Genomic DNA, 15,355 nt, shown 5'->3' with positions numbered 1-15,355 from the left:
CTAGAGTTTATTTAAGATTTGGGGAAGTTAGGAGGCTTGTGTAATACACTTTTCCTGTCTGAACACATTTACATTACATTTACTTGTGGAATAACCTTAGTTACCACGCTTACCAAACAGTTAAGACTTAAGGCTCTGAAAGTTAGGAAGTTACTGTAATGTGGCTCCTGGTTCCATTGTTTTGACAGAAAAATTATACTTATGGTCCTTTTGTATCTATTTTATTTTGCTGTTTCTTCTGTCGATATACGATATTTAAGGGTTTCAGAAACTTAAACATTCTCACCTACTGTAAAATTGGTCTTATATTAATAATCATCATTGTTCTAGTAAGAAAAGCAGCCATTTGTTACTGAAAATCACTTAATGTGATACTGAAATACTCTGGATAAATATTAAATCCAGCTTCCAGGAGCTGACATCATTAAATGTCTTGTTCTGTCCAACCAACACTGAACAGTGGAGAGGATTGTTAAGTTACTGTCATATATGGTGAAGAAAAACAGCAAATCCTTACATCTAAGAAGCTAAAACCTGAGATGTTTTCAAATTTTTTGCTTGAAAAATGTCTGAAACAGTTAATCGCTTATCAAAATATTACCTGATTAAATTTCTCTGGATCAGCTAAAAAATGAATCAATGAATCACTGCAGCTCTGGTTACACGTGTGTCAAGTCAGATCGAAAAGGTCTGAAAGGTCAGGTGAGTGTTTAGCATCATATACATGAAACATACACTGTCTATAGACCACACATAAAAATGTATTTTATTTACTGTATTAACAAATTGTATTATACATTTTATAGACAGTGTTTTTGTAACTTTTGCTTCACAAACAACAGCATTATAAAAATAAAAGCACATGTAACATATATTGTGATAATGGTATAACTTTTTTTTCTCTGCAAATTTGGAATAATACAGCATCTATTTATTCACTTTGTATTTCTTACAAAAATGTATAGTAGGATCTTAAAAAGAAGGAGTGAGTTTGGTGGAGAGTATGGAGAGCTAAAGAAACAATGAGGTGCCCATCATGTCCCAGATTCAAAGGGAGGGCCATGACGTTAAAACAAGTGTTTATTTTTTCACCCACAAATTATCATTGATCATAAAAAATACAAAAAAATATATAATAATAATAATAATAATAATAATAATAATAATAATAATAATAATAAAAATAACAAAGAAAAACATGCTGGTGTTGAAATGTTTACATTTGTGAGATGATTACATTGCTTAAGAGTAATACTTTGTCGTCAAAAGCTTTTGTTTACGTATGTGAGTGACTCAGATTTGTGCAATCTACAAACGCCAGCACATTGGCAACATACCAGTGATGGCAGACATTTTAAATTTATATCATCAACTGTCAAAGTTATTATTTTCATCAGGAGAGAGAAAAGAAAAAAATGCTATGAGGCAAGTTTGGTGAAATCCTCCTTAATTCTACAATGTTGTACAAATTTATACGAAAAGCTGACATGAGAATCTCAAATGCACTCTTGAGTTCCATGACAACAACGCAAAAAGTCTCCCGAATGTCCCTTTGCATGGCTCCAGAGTTGCTCTTAACCATCGTCAGGCCTGTATGATAGCTGCTCTGCCATCTGTGCGCCTGGCTGCCAGCCCACTTATTAGCTACATAATTTGGTTGTTTCGTATTCCATTGAGTTGGGCTGCTTGGCAGTGAAAGTCTGCAGTGCTGCCTGGATCCTGGCAACATCCGTGGTGGACAGTTTGAGCCGGTGCCGAAGCAGACAGGAGAAGAGGTCCAGAGGCTGAGCTCCGGGCGGAGAAAGCCTGTTGACCCGATCCCGGATCTCCAGCAGCTGCAGCAGGGCCGAGTCCTGCGATCCCTGAGTATATGGGTAGTCCAGCTGTAAAATCAAGTCCTGGATCGCTTCCGGGTCAAAGTGCATACTATAGCCATACACCTGGATGCTGTTGATCTTCATGTAGCCCAGATTTCGTCCCGGTTCCAGGTACTCCAAGGGTTCATAATATACAGTTCCATTTCCGTTAGTCGCGGGCCCCCTGATCCGGCTCCGTAGATAAAAGTGGACTGTCTCAAAAAATGTTTTCCACTTGTTGCCCAAAGTCAAAGTCCAATTATAACAGTCATAGGGAAGGTCTAATTTAGTCCTCTCCCAGTCTGGGTAGTTGTTCTGGTCAATGGGCATGATCCAACTCTCTGAGTGGCTTCCCCCAAATGGATTGATATACACAGACAGCATCGGGTCCAGAGTGCTGTTCTTGGTAAGGCAGATCTGTAGAGACATCCCCAGGAGCATGTGGACATGGTTTGACTTGTATTTATTACTTTTCAGCGTCAGCAGCATCCTCTTCCTCCATGACGGGTCGAACCAGTTATTCAGCCGGACGTCATTGCTGACGAAGATCCCGTGGATGCTGATGCGGTTGTCGCGTTTCTGGAGAAGGTAGCGCAGCTCCAAGTCCTGCAGGTCCGTCTCGAAGCCAATGTAGTGGTCAGTGGAGTCGGGCACCTCGTTGCGGCACACACCCTGGCTCAGCATGTAGCCTTGGTTGCAGGTGGCGCAGCGGGAGCGGTTCTCATAGGAGCAGGAGGCACAGGAGGTGCCCTCGCCCACTGTGCAGGGGATCACACCCTGGCAAGGCGGATGCTCGTAGGGGCAGGAGCAGCTGCGGGTCTCCTCCAGGTAGGAGCCGATGTGGTTGTTCTCGCTGCAGTACATGATGGAGAGGATGTAGTTCAGCCAGTAGCTGAAGGGCCTGGCAACAGAGACAGAGCAGTGTGTGTAAGATTTACTGTAAACATAAATACATTAATAAAATTACAAATATTTACTTAAAGGTCCCGTATTGTATAAAATTAGATTTCCAGGTCTATTTTGATTATAAAGCAGGTCTGGGTTCTATAATGATACTGTGACAGTATCAAAGTGCTCAGTCCACAGAGAAATGCACACAGCCTGTATTCAGAAACTGAGCCTTAAAACGAGCCGTCAGGACTTCTGTAATTTTGTGATGTCACAACAAAGCAGTCACCACTCTCCAGCCCCATGCCCAGCCAACCTGGACCCACCATCCCTTGGATGAAAATACCATGGACCTTTAACATTTTCCATTTTGCTCAGAAACATTCATGTGAGGAGGGACTGCATGAAAGCTATTTTGACTAATGAGAGAGTTTTAAGGCACTTGACCAATCAAGAGGAATAGTTTGCAGTAACAGATGATATATGGGACTAAATGAACAAAGTTTGATCCAGTGAAAAAAACCCACATTCTCCAAGCTTGTATACAGATTTCTATCACATTAAAAATGATTCAGGGCAGACAACTAATCCCCTTCTATAAAACCACACATGATCAGTAGCTTGTGGCAAGAAGAACGACAGCATGTGTCTGAAAAATATGTTTCATTGTGAATGGAAAAAAAGCACAGCTGAGGTCTCTCCCGTTTGCCTCCTGTTCTAACAACATGGGTGAAGGGGGCGCAGGTGAAGGTCTCCATTCTTCCACCGCTCTGTATCACCTCATATTGTCCAGAGACTCTTGTTCACTTAGCAAGACCAACATTTAAGCAATCCATTCAAATCCCAGAGCATTTTGATTAAATCCATTTCAGAAAGCAGACCCTGTCCATGTTAAAGTTGCTCTAACTGCTGTTTAACTGGGGCCTCGTAAAGTTAAGAGAAAAAATAGTTCTGACAAAGTTTAGCGCTAAAAAGTTTGCTTCATCAGGTGATTGACAGTTATTCTCCAGGCAATGCAGCAAACAGCAACACAATTTTCTATCAGATTCTGATTCTTATGTCTTGTTCACTTTAAACCAAGCACAAACTAAAACTCAAATCCAGATATTCCTCATGTATTGTAAGCATGACAGTTTTCTGTAATATAATGTTTTCTGTACTTACAACCAAAAGGAATCTAGTATTTAGTGAAAAACCCCACAAGCTGACAAGGACAATATGGACCTTTAACTTCATCAATAAGAACAACACAGAACTGTGTTTCTGATTCATGATTCAATCCAGAGTGATGATATAGAGTCAGTGACCAGAACAGGATTTTATTTATTCTAAGACACAAACTCCAACTTTAAATCAAAATTCCTGAGATTGTTTGTGATGAAAGGAGCAGATGGACCAGATGACAAGAATATAATTTCATAAATCAGTCTTTCACTTTCATTGTCTCACATCTGTCACATTTCTGAATCAATTTTTTTGTTCTCCAGCAGAGTTAGAAGTTTTGTTATTATGGATGTCTGCAGCTGGTAAATTAATTTAGAGGAAACAATGGTGCATGTATAAGTAATTTACATTTAAAACACATTTTTTAAGGAAAGAAAAATGTCCAAACAGTTGTTTGACTAAATAATAGCGGCTGCCTAGTGTGTGCAGCATTTGGAGTTTCAACTTTAATGATGAATATTAGATCAAAGTGAATAAAAATCCGCCAAGTTTCTTTCCATGGCTTCACAAACCAGCTTCAGAGCAAATGTGTGAGGCATATTTCAGCATTTCAAAATAAGTGTCTACCTCCAGTACATTTTCTGGAGGGCCAGTTCCTGTTTCTACACGGGGACAAAGACATATGGCAGCGTTTGCTGCTGGTGCCCCCACACCAAACAGTTGATGAGACACAATGATGAATGTTGAATTCATGCTTCTGTTCACAGCACCATCGCCAAATGAAGAACAGATGAAAGCAATCTGCTTTAAATTTAAAAGATAATGATTTTTTCTCCAACACAGATGATGAAAACTTTGATACTTTGGTATGAAGCTCTCTGATTTGACAACTGCCTTATATAACTGAATATGACCATTCAATACAGGAAGCCATCAAACAGTATGGTCAGTTTTGTTTCATGTGATATGGCATTTTCAGACTCTAACTGGGATAAGCTATGGCATTGTGTCATGTGTTATCTAATATAAGCAAACACTAGCATGACACAATGGAGAATTAGTTGTAGAGATACGTTTTGACATCAATACAAAATTTATTATTTCATTGTAATAGTCTTTTGTGGTGGTTTAATTAGTCTTTTACCTTTTTGATATTAGCTTCTATATTAGCTTCCACCTTTGTTTTGACTTAGGAATTCAGGCGTTTTACCTGGTTAGGTCATATTTATTTACCATTTACATGTTTACGTGGTTGGGAGCAATTTTAAAATCCATGTGTGCTGAAAGCTCAGTAACTGTTTTAACAGTGATGGAAAGTAATTAAGTATATTTACTCTCTTTATGTTATTTTATACTTACACTCCACTGCATTTCAGAGGGAAATATTGTACTTTCTACTCCACTACACTACACACACACTACATTTGACAGCTTTACTGGAAGGACTGTAACATTTTGGTTCACTGAATCATGTGCCTGCACTTTACTGGGTTCCTTTTCATCCTGAGGAAAAAGTTGACCTGCCTGATTGTCATTGTATAATTCTCCCTCTGACTGTGATAATGTACTGTGCAGATTATAATGGTAAAATTATAAGCATGCAGGCAAGACACGTGCATGAAGTAATATTTTCAGTGCAGCTGGAAATTGTACTCAAGCATTTGGTGCCTTTATGTTGTCTGACGTCTTAACATCTTTAATGAATGTTAGTTTTTGCTGCGTTTCTTAAGCAGTGTGTAAGCATTCGAAAACTGGAGAAATACTTTCAGTCCAAAATGAATATGACAAAGAAAGATGTACAAGACGGATTACACCCTCTAATGTGAAGAAAAATAAGATCCACTGTCTGTAACAATTTGGGATTTTTATTTACTGGCATTATGTTTTGTTCTGTACTGTAGCACTCACTAAGCACACATATCCTGAGCATGAAAAAGACGCTATAGAATACTTCAGCTGTGGTGTTTGTCAGTTTCAGATCAGTGCGTTGAAGCAGGAAGCCACTGTAATACTCCAACATCGCAGTGTGTGTGGCAGTGTGTGACGCGGAGGAAAAAACAGGAAAGAGGCAAATGACATTTTATCAAATCATCAGTTTTAAAATCTGGTGACATTTTGTCAAAAAATAGTTGGTGTAATGTGTTAACAGTACCCCAGTCATTCTGAAAGTCATCAGTGAGAGTCAGCTGTGCATATCTCACCTCCAGAGTGGAGGCTGTGCACAGCAAGAGAGAGGAAGCCGTCCCGCCATCATAAAGTGCATTGTGTCAGCAGGACATGTAAACTGTCATGGAGACGCAGTGTGCAGTATGAGCCAGAGAGGAGCCGGGTGTTCACTCCGCAATCTGTTCATTGTCTGTCAGCTCATTTCACACAGATCAATGCCACACACTTTTTCTTTTTTTTTCCCCCCTGCCACAGATTCAATTTTCACATGTGAGCAAAACTTTCCTCTCCATGGAAGATGCACTGCACTTTTTCTATTAAAAGTACCATTTATTTACTTGGTGAACCAAACAAAGAAAAAACACATCAATTCTATTCTGACACCTCTTGTATTCTCAGACAATGCAGCTGAAAAACATACGGTCCTTATCTCTAAAGACTGTACTCTGAAGTTACAAGAAAACATGGATTTGCAGTGTCAAGTTAAAATGTATATCATATTTTTATTTTTTTTGCCTTTTCTTCATCTGACAAAGACCACGATGATTCCATAGCAATATATACTATTCCACAACGTAAAGATTTCGATATAGTGTTTTGACTATTATTGGCTTTGAACCTCTTTCTTAGATCTTTTGAGAGCACCAAGGTCTATCACAGCGGGATGCAAAATATCCAGATTGAGTATTTACTTTCATCACTCCGTCTATATATCTTATTACTGCGTTTACTACTCTCCTTAAATTTTCCCCAGACACTGTTCAGTTGAAGCGCTGAGAAATATGAAATATTAGATTCAGTGCCGACAGACTCAGAGTTTTTAGTTGTAATTCTCTGATTAAATTCGACATAAATTTTGGTCAGATTTTAGTCATTTGATTTCGCCAGTAGACATTTTATTGCAGTTTTCAATCTCATCTTTGCCCTGCATTTTTAATTGCAAATGCTTCTTCAGCATTTAGTTTGTGTTAACTTTTGTTTTTGTTGTGAAAAATAAGTTATTATTGAATGAATATTTTTCATCACAGTTTTCACTGATGAAATTGACACTGTTCATTCAATTCCACTGCCATTTTTCATAGTTTTGCCATTATACTTCATGATCGACTTGACAGAAAGGAGGGGCCAGGGTTTACTAAGCCTCTCAAAAATTGACGACAGGGCACAGCTTTTTTTTTATTTAGCTGGGTATTTACTAAGACTACACTTGTTCACCTGAGCTGTGTGCCGCAGTTTTGACGCCATGTAAAGCTGCTGCTAAACTTGGAACATTTGTTGAAGGGAAGACACTTAGAGCTGTAGGTGTATTTATTTAGCAAGAGAAAGGCTGCATGTGCAAAAATATACTTGTTATAAGAACAAGATATCACCTGCTCAACTCACAATAACATGAGAACTGAGAGCTGTGGAAAAGGTAAAGGACAGGCCTCCAAATAGACTTAACTTGCCACATGTTTTGGGCCGGCCCCCCTTCTTCAGCATTTGTACAGGAAACAACAAGACACAGTCTAATGCATCTGAGTTTAAGTTATGGAAAATCAATTAGAAGGACTTTAGTAAAACTCTGATTATTTCTGTAAAACTGTTAATAATGACCTGTATGTTATGAACATTACTGCCTCCTTCAATCATATAACACAGGACTGCAGCTGCTGAAAAAAATAACAGGTCATCGCTGCATTGCTGCTATTCTGTGCTGACCAGCGAGGTCAGCTCAAATAACTTTTTAACGCATTTTAATCTGCATTTCTCTCACTTGCTCACTCTCTCACACTCTGTGTAGCGGTAGTCTCTCTCCCGCTGTGTGGATCTGATAAAACAGTGAAGTAGATTTTACACCTGCTTCTCCAAGCCATTAAATTTCACATGCAGTTTCCTCTTTCGCAGCCGATAGTCTGCTATGATAAATCAGGCGCAACAGCTATTTTTATTTCCATTCCCTCCTCCTACATTTTGTGGCCTTGAAATTCACATCGCATTAAGAACAAACACTAAAAACTTCAACACATTCAACATTGAACAAGCAAGAAAATTCCAGCAGCTTTGAAAGGTTGGAAATACATTTTGTAATAAGAATTTGTGGAGGATTGGTAAAATGCTTATGTACAGAACAGTATATTGTTTGAATGAAGAGGGATGATATTCTGTTATTTAATGGTAAGAGAAGGTCGTGGGTGGTGGGAGATTGTAGCTGCAGCTAAAAATCACATTTCAAAGGATGAATATTTGGTTTCTCACCTGAAATAGCTGCTAAAATAAACCTGGCTGCATCAGCTGTTACTGGCATAATCGCATTTTTTTTTTCATGAGCTTGGAGTCTGCAGACTATACGAGTGAATTTTTGTGAAGGAAAGACAAAAATAGATTGAATGATCTGCTGAGGAGAGATGGGAAGCTTTTTTTTTTTTTTTTGTCTCTGTGATTTCATCACGGGGCTGGTTAACCGACGTTAAAATCTTCCAAACTTAGCACATTCCTCTAAAACACTGCAAACTTTAATTTCACAGGAGGATAACTTTGATTTCCTGGATGTAAAGGAGACCTGGGCCTGGGAGCACAGCCAAGTCATCAGGTGTACTTCAGGAGGACCTCGGTTGAATATCAAAGCGCTAATATATTGTGTGTATTATTAGCATAATGCCTAGCTCAGGGGATAACAATGCACCGTGCACAGAGAGAGAGAGAGAGAGAGAGAGAGAGGGCTGGAGAAAATAAATGAGCACTGCCGCTCACAGCTTGCTTGAAAGGACTTGTGATGTGGATGCAGGCTTTGGAATTTTTTGCTTTTTTCACAGGCACACACAAACACACACACACACACACACACACACACACACACACACACACACACACACGTACACACATATCCACATCCATGTCAATAGAAAGGTCAGCAAGAATACTTATCAGCTTCTCACCTCTCCCTCAGCATAACAATCTTGGGCCGAGTTCGACACCTCTTGCTGAGGGTGAAAAGCTTGTTGACGATGCGCCGGGCTTTGCTCAGGAGCTGCTGGGCGTTGAGCTCCAGCTGTTTGTAGCGCTGGTGAACGGCCGGCTCCATCGTCCAGAAGTACTGGATGGCGGACGTGTTCAGGGCGTAGAATGTGGGAAGCCTCCGAACAAAGTTCTGAAACTCATCTGGAAGGCAGGAAAAAGACAGGTGATGAGAGCGGAACAGCCTTTTTTTCTTTCCTCCAAACACAGGCCAAACTAACTCTTCCCTTCCTTCCAACTAGATTTGGCAAATTTAGTCAAGACCAAATGAGGGAATCACTTTGCAGAGGCCACATGTGGTCAAGAGCCACAGGGCAAACTGGAAGTGATACTGTTTGACGCATATGCTAATGGGAAAAGGTAGACCTAAATACAGGGCTGGGGAAAGATTTTTTCTTTTTCTTTCATTAATGAACAGCCAGAAGCTTTCCCAGGGCTAATTCTGCGGGTCTTTCTGTGAGATAAAAGGGTGGACAAGGAGGATGATACCTGTCCGTCCCTCAGAGCTGCTGTCCGCTGCTCGCACAATGCACACCAAACAGATTGCATTTCCGAGGCATTCAATAACAATATCATCGTCATCATCATCATCACCTTAATCACCATTGTTTGAATGGGAAATCGATGCATGTGCAACACTTGCATGAGAAACTGGCCACACCGCTGTTTGTAATTACTTAACATTGGCATCTGATTAGAAAACCAATTAAGTGTCAATGGCTTCCCTGGTGATTTTTCAAGGTGTATTACATGTTCCTGTAAAATTATTAACTTGATTAAACAGCCTGTAATAAAATATATGAAGGGGGAATTTTAGGGTCCTTCCATGGCTTAAATTTCTAAATGAAAGATGTTCCCCTAAGGAACTTCCATGTTTGTTCAATTAATTCCACTTTAAATAAAGAGTCTTGCCTTTTGACAAATGCATTAGCACTATATTATAAATGGAGTTTGAAGGCTTAGTCTGTTGTTAGTCCATATTTTTGCTCTTCAAATCCAGTGAAAAGACCAAAACCAGTAATGCGTTAAGTCCCTCTCCCAAAACATCTCATCTTTCCCAGAAAGTCACAAACCCATTCGCTCCTTCTGAAGATTTTAATATTTTTAAAATGGGTCATGAATATACACAATTCCTAAAACAGCTGGCCAATGTAGTTTTTACACTTGGTACTAAAATAGGAATAAATCTTGCATTGATGTATGTGGGAAATGTCATTGTAAAAATGACACGTTTGTCTGATTTTAGCTAAAATAATTTTTTGCATTGATGCAGACATCTATATCTTTATTTGTGTATTTGTTTGCACAATTGAATTGCAAAAAGACATGCAATAAACAGCCTCAGTGGATATACATATGCAGGGAAGGAGTCCTCCCCTCCCGTGTCCTATTTGGCCTCTCCGGTAACAAAGACGCTCTATCTTTAGCTTGATTAATTTGAGGCTGAAAAAATATAATAAAATAAAACATATTGATGAATTAAATACACAAGAGGAAACAGTAACTTTACTTTTTTTCCCACCTGAGTTTCCTGGGGAAGGTGCAAACTGCAAGTTGCTGCTGAACTAGACCATTATTTTTTCACCAAGACAATGATACCTCATCCCTGGACACCCACTCTCTCCCCACCATTATTATCTTGTCAGCCACTGAACCTAGGAAGGTAACAGTGCTTCCCTTTTGTATGATTTTAAAAATAGACGGCACTGTCAGATTTGGAGGAGCACCAGCACAGACACTGTGTGGGCATTATTAAAAATAACATGAGTGGGGTTGGAGGGTAATTATGCAAGTGGGTTGTTTGGCAGAATCTTCCTAAATTGCTAAATTACGAGGTTACGGTTAATAAATGATGTGTCTTAGAATCTGGGTTAATTTTAATATTCTTATTAATGCACAGTGCTGAAATATGTTTTTGACCGAGACCTGACTTGGTACATATTGTATCCACTTGTCAATAGATCTTAGTCTTATATCTGTTTCAATAAACTATTACGAGTATGATATTTATGAGTATAATATTTGTCTCAGTGAAAACTGAAGATTTAGGCAACTGATTAAAGCAGTGGAGAATTGAGATACTGATCTAGCAAAATAATCTATGGTTTCCTCATTAAAGCTCCCATATTTTATACTTCCTGTGTTTTTTTTTAAGTGCTAATATCCATAAGAGGATATATTTGTGGTTTTAAGTACCAAAACACATCTCCGTGTAGTTTTACATTTCCTCTCTCTCTCTGGAGCTCTAGTAACAACATATCAGTGAGCCAATCAGAAGAGAGGCTCGGAGCCTGGGTCATGGCTGAGAGCAGTGACTGCTTTGTTGTGACATCACAAAGTTACAGAAGTCACTCTAAGTAATTTTAAGGCCCAGTTTCTGATTACAGGCTGCATGCATTTCTCTGTGGACTGAGGCTTTGATACTTTCACAGTATTAATATACAGTAGAACCTAGACCTGCTTTATAATCAAAAAAGGCATGGACCTTTATACAATATGGGACCTTTTACACACACAGTCTAAGGTCAGCAAACTGCGGAAACCTCATTTAATAATCAGTCATGATTATTAATCTCTCTGCTACTGTTGTTAGTTGCTCTCTATTGGAACAAATTATGTACACAAGTGGAACCCCAGGGGGTCCAAAGGAACTTAGTTATTTTTTCTTATTTAATACAACACTACAACCGCAGTTCTTCAGGGCACCTTGCTGCTTAAGCTATTGCCAGCTGCGCTCTAATCAAGTTGCCCATCGTACAGAAGCATGTAGCCAGTAATAACCACTTTCAGCCGGCAAGGTGCACAAAGAACAGCTTAAGGCAGGGCTGGGAATGACTGAAAACAGCTAGATGCCCTCAGAGCCTGTGGATGCAGCTCACAGTTTCAGTAATGACAGAGGGACACAGACACAGAGCTACGTCAAGAGATTTACTAAAATACATGATACACAACACTGTGAGGGTGCAGCATCTTTCCTAATGGTCTACAAAAAAACAAAAAACAAAAAAAGGAATGTTCTGCTCATAGTGTGTTTATCCTAACACTGTGAGCACAATGCTTGGCTGATGGCTGTTGTGCCCATTTCTGCCATGTTACCCAGCTGATATTAAATTAGGCCAGCTAATAAAAACATCTTAATAACAGCTACAGATGAGCTGCAAAATATTAAATCACAGGTTACACCACAGGCTGCTAACAGATTACGGCAACTGAGGTTTGTTACTTGGGTATGACAGCTCTTCACTTCCTTTGGACTGAATCACTGTTGACCCAGTCACATTAGAGTAAATGCTGCCCTTTCATTTCTGGACACTGAGATTTGCACCATGCAATTTCTCCATATAGACTCAAAAGGCAAGAAAAGGTAGTTGTTCTGACAATGCACACTGTGAGATGACAGACTATTCAGCTATTATAAGAGATTTTGCTATGCAGCTTCTCCCGAGTCAGCTGTGCCTTTAATATCTCCGGCTGCTTTTAGACCATTGGGGGAGATGTTGCCAATCAATAAGCAGGGCTGCTTCATGGCAGTATTGGATTTACAGAATTTATGTATCAATGTCATTAGTACTTAAGTACTTTAATTTGTCAGACATTTAATTTAGCAAATTGTCCAACAAACATTTTATCTCAAGTGAATTTGCAGAAGTGTGTAATTTCACAATACTGATACTGAAAATGTTATCCATATTGTTCAGCCTACTGAGGCACTGAGTAACATAGCATAATCAGCTGTCTGCTGCTTTAGGTTTATGAGAGAAATTAATGTTTAGCTTTCTGTGTAAGAATTTATAGGCTATCACCACACCTAACACTGAGACTTTGGGATAATCCATCACATCTATGTAATTATAGCTAATAGGGATGAGATGCTCTTCTCTGTTGTTTTCATATGATTTTGCAAGATGTTGCTTTAAAAATTGCTCCTATGTGTACCGATAAATTCCCATTACACAGACAGGATGTAATTGCTCCTTATTTTCATGGCCTTTCTGTCTTTGTTTTCTTTGCCCATCGGCTCCTCTAACAATGGGTTATTAGTTGCTGCCAGTGGAGGGGGTGGAGGGGGGTTTCGCAGTCATTGGATGAGTGCAAAGATGAAAACACTGACCTGACTCCTCAAAGTCTTGGTTGGCCATATTCCAGGAATCTCGGATTTGCAGTAAACTGGCTTCCATAGCCCTCAGATCCACCTCAGGGCAATTACACTGTGGGTAGTCCACGGCACACTGGCACCAGCAGTCATTGTCCCGGCACACAAACTGGCCCTCCTCATTACAGCCGATGTAGCTGAGAGCTGCCTGCACGAACCTGGCCCTCAGATACTCGGGCAGTATGGCCTGCAGGCCTGAGGCAAGGACAAATACAATGAAATGCCATATGGATGAACGAAGAGGGAGCAGTAAGTACTTAAGGTGTTGTAGAAAATGTGTTTAGATGTGTTGCTGTACGATAGATCTGTAAATTATTGAAGACCAGTGCTCATTTTTTCTGTTTTTTTTTTTTTCTTTTGCCACGCTTGACACATATGCTCGGCGTCACATGCATTATGCTGAGATTCACTTAAAGTTGTATTTTTACAGCACAGTTCTGCTACTTTTATTCTGAATCATTACTGTCTGGGACTCACTTCAAACCTCTGCAAGCATTCATGGCACCAAAAAAAAAAAAAAAAAAAGCGAAAGAGTGATTGAAGCTAAATTCGTTCTGACACTCTCGTGCTGCAGTCATAAGCTTGCCAGAGAACAGACACTGTGACAATTCCATCAGAAATTGGGGGAGTTCAATTATGGATGGCCAACCTTGCAAATGAATCTTGTTTTCAGGGCTCTGAACCAAAACGGAGCTGACAGAGTCGAGGTTGTCATAGTTACTGCATCCAAGAGGCCCCGTCCTTGTTTCGGTCACCTAAAGGGAGAAAACAACGACACAAAACAATCATCCATACTGAGAAAGAAAGACACTAATGTCATTAAATATACAGAGAGAATGATGGGAAAAAAAGAGAAAGAGGAAAAGAGAGAACACATGACTGAATGTCATGCAGAATAAGATTAACAACACCCTCTCTCTTCAATTTCTCCACTCCTGAGAAACACAAAATATATTACGCATTATTTAGACTTCTCCATTGTGCAAATCATATTTAGGATAATGACTCTGTGAGCTAGCGGGCTGGAAATTGAGTTGTGATAAGGATCCCTGGAGTAAAGCGTAATGAGTAAGTTGTGGTGTCATCTGTCAAATTAATCTCTACATTGTGTTTACCTATTACAGTGCCCACTGACACACATAACATGCTAAAATCCATTGTGATGCCAGTGTAAGCATGTTCTATTCAATTATACACGCACCCGAGGATCCATGTAATTGCCTGGTGCAAACATTTACATGAGGTCTGTAATATTGTTACTACACGGACTACACAGGCTGCAATGTGATGAGAGGGTTGGCAACAAAATCATCTCTAAATTATGGGTTCCTTCTTCAATTGAACCAGATATATTTCTGATAATTTTAGCTTTTGCACACTTCACCTTAGAGCCACAAAAGGCTTTACATCACCAAAGGCTTTACATCACAAAAGCCTTTACCCAACTTTTAGATATGCCGTTATGCCACCCAAGACCTAAACAGACTTTGATGTGTAAAAGTGGTGGCGCTCCCTTTAACTAATCCAGACTAACATGCAGTCAGATAGATAAATAATACAGCCAGGTAAATAATCCTGCTAAATCTCATAAAGATGTTATGGTTCTTGATGTTTATTCGTTCATTTCCCTGCAAAAGACTTGAACTGCATTTTTGTAGATTGTTACACGATTATACATTAACTCCAATAAAGTCGGAGGATCGATTTTTTATTTTTGGTAAACCTAGATGACTAAAATTCTTCTGTTATACCTCTAAGGCCATGCTAGAGGCTCTGTGAGACTGCACTAAGCTTGAGCTAAATGCACATGTCAGCATGCTAACATGCTGACAATAACAACGCTAAAATGCTGATCTTAAACTGGTATGAGCTTAGTTTGGTCTGTTAGCGTGCTAACATTGGCCAATTAGCACTAAACACAAGGGTACAACTGAGGTTGATGGGAAGTTTTTTTCTGGTCATAAACTGAAGCACTGGACAAATTAAAATGGTGTATGAGTAAAAGCCAAGATTAAAGTATATTAAAATATCATTCATCCTGAGGGGGGACATGATCCAGTTTTTGAGAAATTTCACTCAAAACCACATATAGACCTCAAGGTAGCACATGATGAGGAAAGGGAGTCACCAA

At 39.4% G+C, this 15,355-nt stretch overlaps 1 protein-coding gene across 3 annotated transcripts in view; it reads right to left on the bottom strand.

Annotated features, from left to right (window-relative positions):
- Positions 1-741: 741 nt before the first annotated feature.
- The window catches only part of brinp3a.1 (bone morphogenetic protein/retinoic acid inducible neural-specific 3a, tandem duplicate 1), a 50,914-nt gene continuing 36,300 nt past the window's right edge, over positions 742-15,355 (bottom strand). For all 3 annotated transcript variants that reach the window (XM_071486343.1, XM_071486344.1, XM_071486345.1), the window contains 4 exons: positions 13,874-13,979; positions 13,183-13,419; positions 8,993-9,215; positions 742-2,757 (listed from right to left, as the gene is read on the bottom strand). In XM_071486343.1, the coding sequence (XP_071342444.1) occupies positions 1,641-2,757; positions 8,993-9,215; positions 13,183-13,419; positions 13,874-13,979 (1,683 nt within the window). In that variant the 3' untranslated portion in view covers positions 742-1,640. The remainder of the gene's footprint in view (positions 2,758-8,992; positions 9,216-13,182; positions 13,420-13,873; positions 13,980-15,355) is intronic.

This window comes from Trachinotus anak, unplaced genomic scaffold (genome assembly GCF_046630095.1).
Source record: "Trachinotus anak isolate AG129_WGS33_773 ecotype Australia unplaced genomic scaffold, CSIRO_AGI_Tana_v1 ptg000010l, whole genome shotgun sequence".
Lineage (NCBI taxonomy): Eukaryota > Metazoa > Chordata > Actinopteri > Carangiformes > Carangidae > Trachinotus > Trachinotus anak.
This window is presented reverse-complemented; position numbering and strand designations above follow the sequence as displayed.